This window comes from Cystoisospora suis (genome assembly GCF_002600585.1).
Source record: "Cystoisospora suis strain Wien I chromosome Unknown contig_6053, whole genome shotgun sequence".
Taxonomy (NCBI): domain Eukaryota; phylum Apicomplexa; class Conoidasida; order Eucoccidiorida; family Sarcocystidae; genus Cystoisospora; species Cystoisospora suis.
Genome location: NW_027158842.1, coordinates 3,501 through 20,320, shown reverse-complemented (window position 1 = coordinate 20,320; position 16,820 = coordinate 3,501). Strand labels below are relative to the sequence as shown.

General features: G+C 42.1%; 2 protein-coding genes across 2 annotated transcripts in view; one reads left to right on the top strand and one right to left on the bottom strand.

Annotated features, from left to right (window-relative positions):
* Nucleotides 1–405: 405 nt before the first annotated feature.
* Nucleotides 406–11,754, top strand: CSUI_009792 (cmgc kinase). The gene is made up of 8 exons (XM_068069901.1): nucleotides 406–5,093; nucleotides 5,804–5,913; nucleotides 6,310–6,473; nucleotides 7,628–7,761; nucleotides 8,492–8,628; nucleotides 9,255–9,979; nucleotides 10,532–10,600; nucleotides 10,777–11,754. The coding sequence occupies exons 1-8, from the start codon at nucleotides 1,476–1,478 to the stop codon at nucleotides 10,845–10,847; spliced, it is 5,028 nt and encodes a 1,675-aa protein (XP_067918122.1). The 5' UTR covers nucleotides 406–1,475; the 3' UTR covers nucleotides 10,848–11,754.
* An 806-nt stretch (nucleotides 11,755–12,560) lies between these two features.
* Nucleotides 12,561–16,820, bottom strand: part of CSUI_009791 (uncharacterized protein) — a gene marked incomplete at its 5' end in the record, with an annotated part of 7,111 nt that continues 2,851 nt past the window's right edge. Inside the window, 4 exons of the mRNA XM_068069900.1 lie at nucleotides 12,561–12,813; nucleotides 13,510–14,559; nucleotides 15,059–15,711; nucleotides 16,025–16,064. Of these exons, the coding sequence (XP_067918121.1) occupies nucleotides 12,648–12,813; nucleotides 13,510–14,559; nucleotides 15,059–15,711; nucleotides 16,025–16,064 (1,909 nt within the window). The remainder of the gene's footprint in view (nucleotides 12,814–13,509; nucleotides 14,560–15,058; nucleotides 15,712–16,024; nucleotides 16,065–16,820) is intronic.

Here is a 16,820-nt window from a genome sequence, read left to right as displayed (position 1 = left end):
CAAGAGTTCAGGTGTATGTACACCTCGTCCGTCCTCCTGAGAAGGCACCTTCTCTCCCCCCCTTTCTAGGCCAACCCTGTCATCATGTCGTCACCCAACTCTTCGTCATGGAAAGAGTCTCTTTCTCAATTCTTGCAGAAGAGACACATGAACATGCGCTGCTGTCTTTTCCTTTTCTTCAAGAATGGTAAATCAAGCAAGAGGAAAGTGGTTCTGCTCTATCTTTGAATTCTTCATTCTCCTCAAGACCACAGGGACGAAGGACGGACGGCAAGAATCTTGTCCTGCCGGACCCACGTGTCATTTTAGCGAGCTGTGTGACTTTCCCAGGATCTCATCATGCATGCGTGTGATGCAGTCTTCCCGAGTCGCAAAGATATAGAGAAAGAAACTTTAAAACTTCGAAATTCTTCTAAATCGATCTTCGCGATCTACCTCGATCATCACACAGGCGGGTCTGTTCTTCGGTGTGCGGCTGTCTTAGTCACACCGCCGACATTCTTGAGATTTCTCTTGTCACTTCTTTAGATGAATCGAATCATTCATTAGAAAGATATATAGATAGATACTTACCCAAGTCAACACGCTACTTCTGCTCTTACAATAGAAACTTATCCGACGTGATCGAAGGACACTTCCTGGTAGCTTCTCGTTGAAAGACTTCTGCTCATCAACGCTCACCTCCCTCTTCTTTCTAGCCTTCTCCCTTTTATGGGCAGGGAACTTGTCTGTCTTTCACTACGATGATGATAAGGTATCTTACTTCAAACTTCTCTCTTTGCTTGCTTAACTTCCACGCCGTCTGAGACAACGTTTCTTCCTTTCTTTTCTTGTCAAGATATCTGTCGGGTTTGTGGTCTGTCCTTTTCTTATCTTCCATTCTTTCTCTTCTTTCGTTCTCCCCTCCCGTCGTTCGCTTTTCCCGTCGACCTTTTCTTCTCTCCCGCCGCTACATTAATTGCCTTACAAGCCACACACACATGCCAGCAAACCCATTCCTCGTCTTCTTCTTACATTTCTCTAGACGACGCGAACTTCTTTTCCTCTGCCTTCGTCTCTTTCTTCCTTCTTTCTCTCCCTTTCTCTTTCATGATCTGCTTCTGTTACTCCTATGCAATTCCACATTCCTTCCCTTCCTGAGTCTCCTCAACACTCACTAAGAGGTTGTCTTGCATTTCTTTAGGAAACGGAGAGGCCAATCTATTTCTTTTGTCTCTGAGGAACCCTACTCTATACCCAGTCTTCGTTCACTTGCTGACTCTCTTTCTTTCCTCTCTCCTTTTCTTCTTCGATGTCGTCTAGTCTCTTCTTTAACCCAGCATCTATATTTGATCCAGCATGAAGAAAGCCCGCACATGGAGGGGAAGGGAGGATAGAGAGGCTTAGTGACAGCCTTACAAGATTTTACTTGTTCCTTTCTATCTATCTATCTATCTGTCTATCTATCTCTTTCTTTCTTTCTTTTATTCTTCACGATGGACGGCGGAACAAGAAGAAGTTCAGGCAACCGTGAGAGTTATTCTTACTACTACTACGGCTCTTCTTTCTCTTGTTCTTCTTCTTCATCTTCTCTTCAACCTGAGAATCTTCTTCCTCAGAGTCACCTTACCTCTCGAGGACGGGGAGAATCTTTCTTACAAGCGTCAACATCTCCGTCTTTCATTTCTCCCTCTCTCTTTTCAGCAGGAGCAACATGGCGGGGCGAAAGGACGAGTTTAGTGGGTGTCTCGGGAAGATTAAGACGGAGTTCATCGACTTTACCTTCACCTCCTCCTCCGTCAGCATCGATTTATAACTTCGATTCAAGTACATCGTCGATGCTGCCTGGTCCCCCTATATCATCTTCATCTTCTCTTCTCCCAAGTGCAACAGATCTCCATTGGACAGCCAATAGTACGGATGAAAAGAAACTGTTCTCTTCGGATCTTTCTCTTCCTCCTGATCTTCTTCTTCTTTCACGCCAGAGTCAGAATAGATATTCGCCTACGAACTCGCAGCAGGAAGGACAGCGTGAGAAGGAAGGTTATTATCGATATGACTCTTCCCCTCGTCATAAGTCTAATACAGAAGATCGATTGCAGGAAGGAGAGAGGCATGATCATGGTATGAGTTCTTCGAAGGGGTATATACCACAAAGGAGGCAAGATGATAGACAGAATGGAGAAGGTAACCAGGTGTATGTACACCCGAAACTCATCTCGCCGTCTTCCCATGATAACTCCATGATGCCGCGAAGATATAGTGAACATTCTTGTCGATCGCAAAACGATGATGATCTTCAATCAAGCAAAATACGTCGATCCTGTCAGCCCCATGTTTCTCCTTCGTCTTCTTCTTCTTCTTCATTTTATCCTTCTCATAATCCTCATGACTCTGATCATCTTTCAGATAAACAATCCCACCAAGAACCCTCTATGTTACCTCCTCCTCCTCCTCCTTCTCATCATCCTCTTAGAAGCATACCAAGAGAAAGAATTTCCATCGATGTCTCTCCAGCAGCTAGCCAGCATCAGGAAGGTAGCAGGGACACGTCGATGCTCTTCACATCCCCTCATACGCCTTCTACCTCAACATATCATCGACACTGGCACCATTCACGGAGAGAATCTTCTCATAGGAAAAGAATCTCTTCACACTTCGACAGTCATGGACTTGATACATCTCTCCATCCTGGACCTTCTTCTTCGTCGTTTTCTTCTTCTTCTTTCTCTTCTGTCTCGATTCATCCTCGTCCCATCGATTCAGCTAGCTCAACATCGACGACAGTCTCTTCTCATGCTGAGAGAAAAAGAAATGAAGAGGAGCCGCAGCCTCGCCACTACGGGCAGGAGGAGGGAGGGCAGCAGTTTATTGTTGAAGGTCGCAATTCATTACATGCGTATCAAAGCCGTATGCATCATCGTCACTCTCAGTCTCTTCATCCACATGGAGGGACCTCTCAATCTTCTTCTTCTTCTCTTGATCTTTCTTCTCTGTCACAGCAGAAGCTTTCCTCGACACATCTATCTACATCAGATCCATCTCCTCCTATCCCTTCTCACAGCCATCGTCTTCTTCCCTCTTCTTCTTCTTCTTCATCTTCATCTTTATCTAGACACTCGTCTACTGCCTTCTATGGAGGAGCAGGAGGAGAAGGAGATGCGGGCCGTCATGTAGAGAATCTCCACCCTAAGACTGCCGAAGAAAATCTTTCAGCAGGGGTACAGAAATCTCTTCTTCTCAATCCACCAGACAGTCTTCAACAGACAAAAGAGACTACGAAACACCCCACATTGTCATTCTCCTCACGTCGATCCTCTCAGCGAAGTGTTTCTTCTTCTTCTTCATCTAGAAAGAATTCTATCCATCCCTCCGATACATCAATATCTCTATCAAAAGAACATCCCCACCCCTGTCAAAAAACTACAACTCCTTCTTCTTCTTCCTCTTCATCTTCTTCCTCTTCTTCTCCTTCCTCTTCTCCTTTCTCTTCTTCTTCTTCCTCTTCATCTTCTTCCTCTTCTTCTCTTCCCCCGTCTCTTCGAGAGAAATTTCGAGTTCTCCGTCGGCTAGGAAGCGGGGTGTATGGCGTTGTGTATGTGTGTGCTTTCATTGGAGATGAAGAGGCGGAAAGAAGCATAGATCATTCAGACTTCTCTTCTTCTTCTACATATCGTTCGTCGAGAAGCGATGTGAACTTGAGTAGAACAGACAGAATACAAAGAAGATTAAGAAGAAAGCAACTCTCTCCTGAAGTGCCTTCTCTTCCTTCATCGTCGGAGTTCTCGGGTGTGCCACATACCCCCAAGCATCGAAATCGGTCCTCTTCTCACGATGAAGAAAAAGAAGGAGATTCTCGCCGTCAGCATCTCCGTCAGCGCAATTTATCACCTTCAACTGTCTCAACAAAGCGAAGGAAATTAGAGTCCACCGATCTCGCTTCTTCTCCCCCTTCTTCTTCTTCTTTGTATCCTTCTCATCATCCTGACTATGATGATGCTTCTTTCGCGACGTCTCCTCATATCGACGCAAACAAGAGAAATCCTCTTTCTCAAGGAAAGAAAGAAAAGGAGAGAGATAAAGGTGAAGATAAAGAAAACAATGAGAACTCCTGTCTTTCCTCTTCTTCCTCTTCTTCTCCCCCACGTTTGTATGCTATAAAGAAGATTTGCATGCCTACATCACGTCTGAAGACTATCTTCGGTATGGAACAGCAAGCGGTAAGAGAGCTAACGATTCTCCGAGCTCTGAAGCACCCCAATCTTCTTCGCATAGATGCCTTCCACTTCGAGATGGAGACGTGGAATAGATCAGAAGGTCATCTGAAGCATCTCTTAAGAAAAATACACTCCCATGGCATCCCGAGAGACAAGAGTCCATCTTCTCCTTCTCATGCGACTCATGCGAATTCTTCTTCTTCTTCCTCTGCTTCTTCTTCCTCTTCTTCTCATTCAAGGCGAGGAGAACAGGAAGATGTGAAGATGAGTGAAGGAGGGTTCTATGGGAGAGAGCGGGGTGAAGCTTTCTTGCGAGAAAGAGAAGAAAAGAGATCATCACAAGAAAGAAGAGGAAAAGAAGAAGAAGAAGATCGAAAGGAGACTGGATGGTTGCATGAGGAAAAGAAGAAGAAGAAAGAAGAAGGAGAGGTAGAAGAAAAAGAAGAAGGAGAGGAAGAAGACGGAGAGAGAAGGCTCAAGATGATGACTTGGCGAGAAATTCTCAAGATGCCGGGAGGTGTAGGTCTCGAGGTGAAGCGAATGATCAAAGAGATCGAGAAGCACGATGTCCCTTTTTCTTTCTCTCCTTCCGATCGCTTTGATCTCCATCGTCTTTCTTCTTCATATGAGAAGGTTCTAGAGAAAGTGCTCCATCCGCATCAGAGATATCGTCCCACCTTCTATCTTATCTCTGAACTGTGTGACTGCGATCTAGCGAAGCTGATAGACGACAAGTATCGACAGTATCTCCACTTCTGGAAGGTCTCTGTTAAACAGGCAGCTCAACAAGCAGGTGTATCTACAGCTGATGCTATCTCCTATACAAGACAGAAGCTGAAACACCAGTTACCTAGACCAGGAATGAAAGAAAAAGATGTGCAAATGATCTCGTATCAAGTAAGCTCTTTGAGAGAGGACGAGTCTATAAAACTCTTCTTCTTCTTCTCGTCTATGTCTCTCTATGAGGGATAATTCTCTTCTTCTTCTTCTTTCTCGTTAAAGTCTTGTCTTCCCGACCTTTGCGAAGAGGGAGAAAGAGTGAAGAATACTGTCTCCTTTTCTCTCTTTCTCGCATTCGTATGTTAGCCCAGTGTCTCTTTGCTCCTCTCCAGCCAGTCAGTGAACAATGGGGCCTCTCATATCTCCATCCCTTCTCTCTCTCTCTAAGATAAATACTTAGCCTAATCTACACAGTTTTCTCGATCTATCTGTCTATCTCTCTTTAATCTATCTCTAGTCTATCTCTAATCTATCCGTCTTTAATCTCTCTATCTATGTATCTCTTCGTCAGCATATCGGATCCTATATATTCCTATCTCTCTGTATATATGCTGCACTCTATATAAGTTTCTGCCTTTTCTATTGTAACTCTCTAGGCTAGGATTGGAATATCTTCTTTCCTGCTGGTCTTTCTCTCACAGATTCCTGTGTATCAACTCTGTCTGCCTCATATATAAGGCGCATGCATGCTATATCTACATACATGGATAAGCCTTGCTCTCTGTATGTAGTCTTCTTCAGAATCTTCGTGAACTTCTTCAGGTTTACTACCATGGCTATTAGGGTTTCTTTCTTTCTTTCTTTCTTTTTCTTCTTTTTCTCTGTAGTTATTTCAGGGTTTAGCATACTGTCATTCTTCGGGAGTTCTTCATCGAGACATAAAGCCCCAAAATATCTTCATGCAAAAAGAAAGAGATCTAGAAGGCAAAGATCACTGGTCAGGGCACACACACACACTCTCTCTCTGCTCTTATCTAGATCAACACCGTAGAGGCGCCTCTACATCTGTCTTACCCTTCTCCTCACGTCTGACCTGTAGTGTACAACTCATCTCTCTCTACATCTATCTATACATGTGTACGTATAGATGTGCCATAAATATATATATATATATATATAGCTAAAGCTGTAGAGGAATCTGTGCATGTGGTCTGTATAGACATGTCTGTAATCTCGGTGTATAGGCGCTTGTGTGGATAGATAGAGACTTTCTTTCTTCCTCTCGTTTGGTCATGAGTCTATTCAGTGGCTGTCTTTGTCTGTCTTTCTCTGTTCTGCCTCTGTCTTTTCTGTCCTTTCTCTTTCTTTCTTTCTTTCTTTCTTTTACTGGTAGGATAGCGAAACTCGGAGATTTTGGTTTATCGTGCTGTATGTACACTCGAGACAAAGCGAAGACAGAAGAGGTTGTCACTTTGCTTTATAGAGCTCCAGAGCTTCTTCTTGGATCGACAGACTACGGCCCGGGCATCGATGTCTGGTCGCTCGCTCTTGTTATTAGTAAGCCACCTCCATACCCAAATCTATCCTCTCTTCTCCTCTCATATAAATATATATATATATATCTTTATCTATAGAGAGGTATGTATCTAGTCTCTTGTCCTCTTACATGTATATTCAAACATATATATATATATATATATCTAGGCCTGTCGTCTTTTGTCTCTCTATGAATGTATATGTATATCGGTAGGTATGTTGTACATCCAGGCTAGTATATGAGGAAAGACGTGGATGTGTGTGTGTGGACGATTCCCTCCTTCCTTATCAAGCTTCGGTGGAACTATTCATATATGTATTTGTATGTATGGACTCAAAGAGAAATAAACTATCTATCCATATCTATCTATCTACCCATCTTACGAACAGCTCTATGAAAAGGCCACAGATCTATATCCATGCATGTATATGTATGTATGTTGGTACGTGCAAGTGGTTTCTTTTTTTCTTTCTTGCATGCGTAGGATTTCCTAGGTCTTTCCTCTCCTTGCAGTCCCCCTATAAGATTCAAAGTCACCATACTACTACTACTACTGCACAGCTTCAATCAACTCATATATACATATATATATATATCTATATATATAGAGAGATATATCTATATATCTATATATGGTACATACACACTTGGTAAAATATTTCTTATGTATACGTACGCATATGTATATATATGTGAATATCAGGACTCTAGATTCCTCATCTAGAGCGTTAGATAAATCTCCATACATGTAGGCGTCCTTCCTGGGGACAGACGTACAGATAGAAAGACACATGTTTGAATGCTTCATACTGTCTACATGAGAAAGGCCGACTCTTCTTTCTTCAGTGTACAGGAGGAAGGATCTTTCTTGTTTTCTCTTCTTTCTTCATTCTAATCGCCTTTCTTCATCTTCGTCTCAAGGGCGGGAGACACAAGTCGCGAGAGAATGAGAAAGACTTAAGAAGAAACAAATGAGAGATCTTGAGAAGAAGCGACGGCTAGAGTCAATAGAAGATACCAAGGTTTGCTTAGCCCGTCTCCAACCCTGCATAGTGAATACAGCTTGAGACATTGTTCTCCCTGTCATACACATGTCTTCAGGTGTATGTACACTTGAAGCGCATGCGTGTCTTCATGAGTGCGTGGTGCTTTTCTTTCTTTTTTCTCTTTTTAGCTGAAATGGTGATAGGACATTCTCTTCTCCGAGCGAAGAATGAAGTGGATATGCTCTCGAATCTCATCTCTCTCTTTGGCGAATCGACTGTACATACACTTGGAAAACTCGCTGTGAAAAAGCAACTTCTTGATGTAAGAGAATAGTCCACATTTCTTTTTCATTCTTCCTCTCCTTCTCTGTTGTTTAGTCTCTTCAAGATGATATTCAGCTATGTCTGTCTTCACTTTACTCATGAAACAGATACATAAGATAAGAGAAAGCGAATACGAAGAAAACTTCTTCTGATCGCAACCTTGATTCTTTGCATGCATGTAATTTTCTTCTTCTTCACCCTGTGTGAGTCTGTTGCTATCTATATGCGAAGAGACGCGAACAAGGAGACAGACGGAGAAGCTTTCTTCTGGATATCTAGACTTTTTTAAACTTCTTGCTCTCTATAGATCACTCATGTAAATATGCATACATTCATTCCTCGAGTCTCTTTCTTTCACACACATCCCTATGTATGTTCACATACACACGTACATACATACATACATACAGTATGTTCAGATACATACGTGTATATATATATATATATATGTGTAGGACAATACCAGTGGTATAGCGGGTGTATACGTCTACGTGAATATACACTATGTCTGTAGCTATTCTGAACTATAGGGAAGATCTCCACAGCATATAGAAAGACATTGTCGAGTTATATCAATATATGTATACATGTATGTATATATCTGTATGTGCCGGTCTACGCTACGCTACCGAAACTATCTCTCCTCAGCTAGAAAAGTGAAGGATTTCTTTCTTTCTCACTCTTTCTTTCTTTCTTACTCTTTCTGTCTTTATTTCTGTCTGTTTCAGGTAGTTGGAAAAGAGAGGCGAGGAAGCGAAGAGAAGAGAAAGAGAGAGAATGAGAAAGGAACTTTCAAACGAAGAATGCGCGACCACGTCTTTGGTACCTCCCTCCTAAGTGACGAAGGCATCGATTTTCTTCAACGGTAGGCAAAAGAAAGGAAGAGAAAGAAAGACAGAAGAAAGACAAAAAAGGCACACAGAAGAAAAAGAAGAAGAAAGACGCAAAGAGAAAGAAGGAGAAAAAGAAAGAGAACCTTGTTGCGAGTGTTGGGTGAATCTATAGAAAGGAATTTTTATTTCTCTCTCCCCCTCCCTACTCCTCCAACTGCTTGTAGATCTGGATGTGCGCTCTTCACGCATACGTCATTCACATATCTATCTATCTTTAATCTATCTATCTATCTCTATGTAGAAAAGATGAATCTATGTTTGATATTCTATCTACCACAACGTATCTGTATATATATATATATATATATATGGATGGAGGCTTTAGGTAGGTCGGGAGAGAGAGAGAGTAGGTCGAGTGAGTTCTGATAGAGAAGAAGCGTGAGATAGATAGAACAGACAGAGATAAGTATATGTGTATAGTAATATACATATACATATCTCTATCTATCTTCTATCTATATGTATGATCTCTTCCTTCTCCATGCAACTCTTTGGAACATCACTGTCACTTTTTTCTTTCTTTCATTCTCACTCTTTCTTTCTCACTCTTTCTTCCTTTCTCACTCTTTCTTTCTTTCTTTCTCTTACTGTTGATTAGGGTATTGGAGGTGGATCCTTCACGACGTTTGAGTGCGGTGGAAGCTCTTCAGCATCCCTGGATGGCTTGTGTGTTTCCTCTCTTTCCTAATCCTGATGCCTATCGACTTTCTTCTCTTCCTTTTCGCTTACCTTCTTCTTTTCTAAGTCTCGATCTCTTCAACTATCCCGTCTACTTCTCTCCTCTCCAGCTCGGTCATTCACACAGAAAGAAGAGGAACACGAAGAAGAAAAGCTCTCATCTTCACTTGGGAGATCTGCATGAAGGAAAAGAAGAAAGATCTGCTATCGATCAAACCAAGAGACAGGAGAGTGAAAGGTGTCTCCTTGTCTCTTCTTCTTCTCTTCCTCTTCAATCACGCGAGGAGACCCTAAAAGAGAAAGAAGGAATTGCTTCGATACAGAGAAACATTCCAAAAGAAGAAGAAGAGAGACATGCCCCTAGGAGAGATTCATCGCCCGTCTGTTCGATGGAGACGCCGACAGCGAGGATGGAGACATCGACGGGGCTCCTGTCTCCCTCACAGCAGAGTTCAGGAGAGATCTCTAGAGACAAGAAAACTAGACGATATCCAGAGAAAGAAGATGACTTTTATTCTTCCTCGGATCAAGAAGGAGAAGAGGGAGAGAAGAAAAAGAAGAAGAGGAGGAAACTCATGATGCCTTGGGAGGAGAGAACGTCTCCTCCCAAGATTGTCTATGAAACTTCTCCTCCTTCTTATCATGGTAAGTTGTAGCCCTTCTTCTTCTTCTTCCTCTTTTTAGAAAGCTTCTCTTCTCTAAGGAAAAAGATCTCTATCTCCTTCTCTGCTGCATGTCGAATATAGATGTGCATACACTCGGAAAGAGAGAGAGAAAGAGACAGAAGGAGAGAAGAATCATTCAGCTGAACAGGGAGATACACGGGATAGGTAGGTAGGTAGATAGATAGATAGATTAAAGATAGATAGCTAGATACATCGATAGATAGATACGACGTACACATGCATCTATCTATTTGTCCACAGCCAAAAGAACGTTTCTCACTTCTCTTTTTCTCTGTCTGATCTTTCTCTTTTTCCTTCCTCTGTTTCTTTTCTTTGGCTATAGTCGTATGAAGAGAATGCTTCTTCCATGACCATCTAAAATATACGGGCGAGTCTTCATTCTCTTCATTTCACACTGTCGTTTCATGAAATCTCTCATAGAGGAGAAGAAGAAAAGCAAAGGAACAGCTCTTCTCCTCATGAAGGATGATCCGCAGGACCTTCTGCTTGTTTCTCTATTCTCTTTTCACAGCATCTCTTTCTCTCTTCTCTCCTCTTCTATCTTGTTCTCTTCTCTCTTTGTTTCGCTTGGGGGAGTCTCGTGAGTAGAGAGAGGCATGGCTCTTCTCTCGTATGGAACAGGCTTCACTAGATTCCTTCTCTCTCTCTCTCTCTCTCACAGAAGCCAAAGTTGTAGAGTAGGCATTGCTTTACTTCATTCTTTTCTTTCTCTCTCTTCCTTCCTTTCTTTTCTTTTCTTTCCTTTTTTCTTTTCAGTCTTGAGGCCTATAACTGCGAGTGAGGTAGCGTCGATCTATTACAGGAGTATATACACTCGAGAAGATTGAAAGAGGAAAAAGAAGAGAAGAAGAAGGTTGACGCCCCTACGGCCACACACAAAGAGAACGTCTTCAAAGAAGGAAGCGTATGAAGAGACGACGTCTAAGTCATTCATTCCTTGATAGAACGTCTTCTCTCCTTCGATCTGATAGACATATAGATATATACAGGTATAGACATATAGATGTATATACACTTCAAGAGAGACAGAGAGAGAAAGAAGAGAAGCTTGGGTCTTCTTATGTAAGATTTCATTCTTCTGCAGCAGATACACAGATAGGCTAAGAATAGAGAGAATGAAGTAGTTAGATGGATTGAAGGTCGATTAAAGATAGATAGATCCTATATGCATCTGTATGTGTAAAATCCTTGAATGAAGAGAAGAAAGAAAGAAGCAGAATAGGTGTTAGGGAGGAGAGAGATTGGCTATGAAAAGAATTAGCAAAGAACTCCATGACTGAGCCTATGCATACGTAGATTCACCCATAGAGGGATGTTCGCTCTATGTATAGACAGGGAGGTGTATATACACCTCATGATAGAGACAATGAGGGTGAGCAACCTAGACTTGGAGAGAGTGCTTTCGAATTCATCTTTTTCTTTCCCTCGTCTCACAAATGATTTGAGAAGAAGAGGAAGAAAAGAACGTCCAAGAGGAGAGAAGAAAGAATTTTCCGTGGGGCTTTGCTTCTTCTTGCCCTTTCTTGTTTTATGGATTTCTTCTTCTATGGTTTGGGAAGCTTGAGAGCTTTCCTTTTCTTCTGTTGTCTCTATTGAATCTCTTTCTTTCTCTCTTCTTCTTTCCTTGTCAGTCAACAGTTATCGTGAGCTCTTTCATATCGATATAGGATAGATCTAAAGATAGCTCTCTCTTTTTGGCAAAAGACATTTCTTAGCAGACAACTCATTGATCCATAAGAAGTCTAAAGAATCTCGTCTTCTTCTCTCTAAGTCACTTTCTGTTTCATCTGGCACCTTGAGGCCTCTTCTTCTCCTTTTCTTTCTGTTTCTTCTTCCTCTTCTTTCTCCTTCCCTACGCTTTAGACTTGTGTCTGTCTATGCACAATTGAGAGACAGGAACCCACTCTTCTTCATTCTCTTCACCCTCATAATAATAGGACATTGTATACACACTAGAGACGTGTCTATCTCCCCCTGTCTCTGTCTCTCTATGTATGTTTGCATATGGATAGATAAAAGAGAGACAGAAGAAGAAGGGTGAAGGAGCAGTAGTAGGAGTAGGAGTAGTCGTAGGCTTAGAGGGCTAGACAGACGACTGCATGTCTCCCTCTCCATGAACCTCCTTCCCTTCCTTCATTACTAACTATCAAAAGGCTAGACCACATAAAATGGTACTTCTCTATCTTTAATCTATCCATCTCGAATCTAGCTATTTCTCTATCTACCTTGAATCTACATGTATTTCTTTCTTTCTTTTTCTCTTTCTTACCTCCTTGTTCGATAAAGAGAGGTCAAACGGCGGAAAGATCTTCGAGCTCGTCTTTGAGAAAAAAGTCTTTTCTTTCCTCTCTTTGTTTCTCTAAGGAAGAGAATTTTAGCGATCTCGTCAAAGAAATCGCGACTTTTCGCCATAAGTGAGAAAGTACTTCAGAAGAGAACGTATGAATCCTATGACGTTCCTTGTAGCTTCAGCATAACGAAAAGAAGAGATATTTCCTTTGTAGAATAGAGGTAGAAACCTCTCTGAGAGAAGAAGACAAGCGTGTTTCAGAACAGAGAGTTTATAAGGTAGGTATAAATATTGACAAGAAAATGGAACGACAGAGAGATGTCTTTCTTTGAAGTTCTCATTGGACGCTTCGTTGGAGAATAACCAAAGGGAGACCCGCGACACGCGTGATGAGGTGTACATACACCCGAAGAAGAGTCGATTCATCTCTCCTCTTCTTCTTTAGAAGACGTCGTTCAGTGGATGTCTGTCTTCTCTCACCTGCCCCTTCTCCATCTCTATACCTGCAAAACATGCAATCGAGACGCATGCACTCGCGCACGCATTTATAATAGACTCGCCTACCTACGTGTGGACTTCCGCCTTCTACGTGAAGAAGTGGGCTAGGTCATCTCTTCTCTACTCATAGATGGTAGTGTGTCTATGTTGGCTTCACTATCCACTGCATATACATATATATAGAGAGAGAGACGACATGGAGGGGGGAAACGAGGATGAAAGAGATTTTGACTCAAAGGCGTTTCTTTCATCTTTTTCCTGGTGTATATACACCGCAATACGAAGAGGGAAAGGAAGGCGAAGATCGACAAGCACAGGACAGATCCACACATCCGCCCGTGTGCATGCACATACATCTATAGATTCATATGCAGGTGTATAGCTACCACTACGTATGAATACACCTATCCTACGATCAAGATTCAACATAAATACAGGTACCTAGACACGGCTCTACAGATGCATCGAGATACATACACATCGAGAGAGAGATAAGGAGAGAGAGAGAGATAGATAGAGAGAGATGAAGCGTGTGTAGTTAGTGGTGGTTGCTTGCCTACTTCTGCACTCTTCTCATCTGATATCTGTCTCTCTCCACTCATGTGTATCTATATAAACACATTTCTCTCTTTCTTTCTTTCTCTTCTCTTGATCCTAGCGTATCCGGTGTCTCGTCGCTTTGCATGCGAGTCGTTTCTTACCAGAATTCTTTTCTATCGAAGAGAATTGCTGCGACACGTTCATCATCGCCGTTTCGCACGAGCCCATCTAGGACAATTCCTTCTCTTGAAAGACATCTCTTCAAAGCTACATGCAACTCTCGCCCTTTCTCTTCTCTTCTTGAGACAGGAGAAAAACCACAAGGGCAGGATAGCGGACAAGAAGGTGCTAATATTTTCTCATTCTTCTTCTTCTTCTCCCCAGGATGAGTAAGATTGAATCTATCTCGTTCAATTGATGAAGAGCATTCCAGATCTTCTTCGTCATCGTCATTCTTCTTCTTCTCCTTTTCTTCTTCTCCTGCTTCGTACGCTTCTCCTTCTCTTCTACCAGGAAGAGGGGGAGCGATCATCATGAGAACGTGGAATTTTCTTTCTCTCTTCGTCTCCACTTCTTCTCTGTATTCTATCTCTTCTTCGTGTTTCTCCTTTCTTGAGAATATGCCTTTCCTTCTTTCTTCGTCTTCTTCTTCAGCACCATAGAAGACAGCGAAAGAATCTCCCTTATATCTCCCCCTCTTCTCGAAAAACGTAGAGAGGACTTCTTGAACCTCTCTTCTCTCTTCTTCTTCTTCTTGTTTACTTGATCCTTGATCGTCTGACGAGTTAAGACCGGTAAAGAATTCCATCCATTCCTCGGCATACCTCGAGCTTTCAGAAGAGGGAGAAGGAGTCCGAGGCCTCGAAGGCGGAATAGTGTCGTTCTCCGTCTCTTCTTTCCTATCGCGTTCTATCCCGAGAAGACTCACGCAATCTCTACTTTCTTCGTCATTCTTTCTTAGCGTCACGAGTGCATGCGATAGGAGATTCATCCAACGGCTTGTATACGAAGGAATAGCTAGCCATGCACAACCTCTTGACGGGACTGAGTAGTGTTGAGAAGGAGAAGAAGAAGAAGAAGAGAGCCTGTGTGTCTTTCTTTCATGAAGAGCAATGGACGGAGATCGTTGATAAGAAGTTGTGGATCGGGGTGAAGAAACAAACGAAGGGGGAGATGAAGGGGAAAGAGATAAGAAGGAAGAGCTGCAAAGTCTGAAACAAAGAAAGAGAGAGAAGAAGGAGAGAAGACCTGAGGAGCAACAGGGATGAGAGACGAAGAGATCCACGAGGAAAGAAAGGTGCGACACTGAGAAGCTGTCGTAGGAAGGCTGATAAGGAAAGGCATCTCGAAGACGTACGAACTAGATTCCTCCATACCCTTACAATGGAAAGCATACGAAAAGCAGCAGACTTGTCTATATAATAATGTAATAGATAGATTAAAGATAGATAGATCAAAGATGGATAGGTAGATTAAAGACAGATAGACAGGTAGATTAAAGAGAGACAGAAAGATAGATAGATAGACAAAGGGTGGAGAGATAGATATAGAAAGATAGAACACAGAGAGGGGATGTCTTCCTCTTGTCCGAGATTTTTCGTCCATTCAATCGGAAGTGCATGAAGTGGAGAAGCCTAACGAGCAGGTGAGCTCTGTATATACACCCGAAAAGCAAAGAAGAAGAGAAAGAAAAATCTTCTTCATTATTACTTGTGTCTATCGACTTGAGAAGAGCGATAAGAGAGAAGTCGACAGCGGAGATGTCTAGCGAATGCGCGAAGATTCTCCTGATCTTCCGAAGAAAGCGCTGAGCCTCTCATCCTTTCCGAATTCACCTCTTTCTCTTTTCTCATTCCTTCCTTTCTCTCCTTGTTTTCTTTCTTCCTTTCCTTTCTTGAGAGATCGAAATACTGTCTCAAACTCTCCATGAGGAGAAGAGAAGAAGAAGATGACGAGGAAGTAGCAGTAGAAGAAGAAGAAGACTGAATGATGGAGTTCGTTAAGATCCATAGAGATAAGTCACATGGCCGCGGTATGTACAGCCCAGCCACGAATCTTCTAGAGAATTCGAGAAGCGTGTAAGGTAAGAGACACCCCTGTAAGAGGGAGCTCTGTCTTGAAGAATATCGATGGAGGGATGATACATGAGAAGAAGGAGACATCGAAGATAGAGAAGAAGCTGAAGAAGGAAACCCATCTCCTGAGAATCGAGAAGTATGTTGGATCGAAGTGATAGAAGAAGAAGAAAAGATGAGAGAAGATTGAAGAAGAAGAAAGAGAGATGAATCGGAGAGAAACGGGAGAGCTCGAAGAGAGAAAGATAGGAGAAATCTTTGTGTAGAATCCGAACATAAATGAAAGATCTGTAGGAGGCATATACATACACAAATAACGAGATGTACACATTTCTATACATAGAGATGGAGCTCTCTGTAATAAGCCAGAGTGATCGAGATGCCTCATAAACACATGAATGAAGAAATAAGGGAGACAGAGACCTCCTGGGGAAATCCGTGTAATGAACAGCCAACATATCTATCCTTGCGTAAAGCTTTTCTGTATAGACGCATCTGAAGTGAGACTTTTTCTTCTATTCTTTTCTTTCCTGTCGATTTGGGCAAGACAGAAGAAGAAGAGGGGGGCTCCCTTAGATACAGACACTCCGTCCATTCTTACCTGGAGTTCACAGAGAGAAAGAAGAAGATTTGGAAGAGATCTATATCAGAAAGAAACAAAGCAAACCCCGGGTGGACGAGAGAGGTTACATAAACGAGAAGGAAAGAAAGAAAGAGAGAAAGAAGGAGAAAGAGAGAGAACATCTGAAAGAAAGAGACGGGTGGAGAGACATCTAGACACTCTTAGATAAGAAACAGTTGTAGATCTCTCTCATCATAAAAGGAGAAGTAAAGAAACTTCTTCTTCTACTTCTTCTTCTTCCTGTCGAACTCGAACACTACACTACTGAAAGCAATAGTACAAAGATATCAGCGAAGTCTCTTCACACATGCCCATACACGCACATATATAAAAATATATAGATAGATAGATAGACAGATAGATAGATAGCGAGCTATATATATAGACGTAGGCATATATATGTATATATATATTGAATGTGTGGCAATATAAGAGATGAAAAAGTTGCAGGCAGGTACACACCGAAAACGTATGAGCCAAGGGCCCTCTATCAGTCGATACACATACCAAGAGATAAATATATATATATATATATGCAGGTATGAGTTTACACATAGATAGATAGATCGATAGATAGGCAGATAGAGAGTTAGATAGATATGTATATCTCTACGTGTATATGTATCTGAATGAGAGAGTAGAAGACGTGTGTGGAATTTCTCGCTGTGGGTCGACTGTGTATATGTCTGTCCCTCGCAGGTGCAATCGAAACGCTACATGGCTGTATATACACCTGGATGCATACAACCCTTATCACTACTCTATCTATCTATCT

Excerpts from the sequence above, each read along its gene's own strand:
- CSUI_009792 (XM_068069901.1), top strand. The coding sequence starts at position 1,476 with ATGGACGGCGGAACAAGAAGAAGTTCAGGCAACCGTGAGAGTTATTCT. Across the intron at positions 6,474-7,627 it reads GTCGCTCGCTCTTGTTATTA|CTGAAATGGTGATAGGACAT; the intron begins GTAAGCCACCTC and ends TTCTCTTTTTAG. Across the intron at positions 8,629-9,254 it reads GGCATCGATTTTCTTCAACG|GGTATTGGAGGTGGATCCTT; the intron begins GTAGGCAAAAGA and ends ACTGTTGATTAG.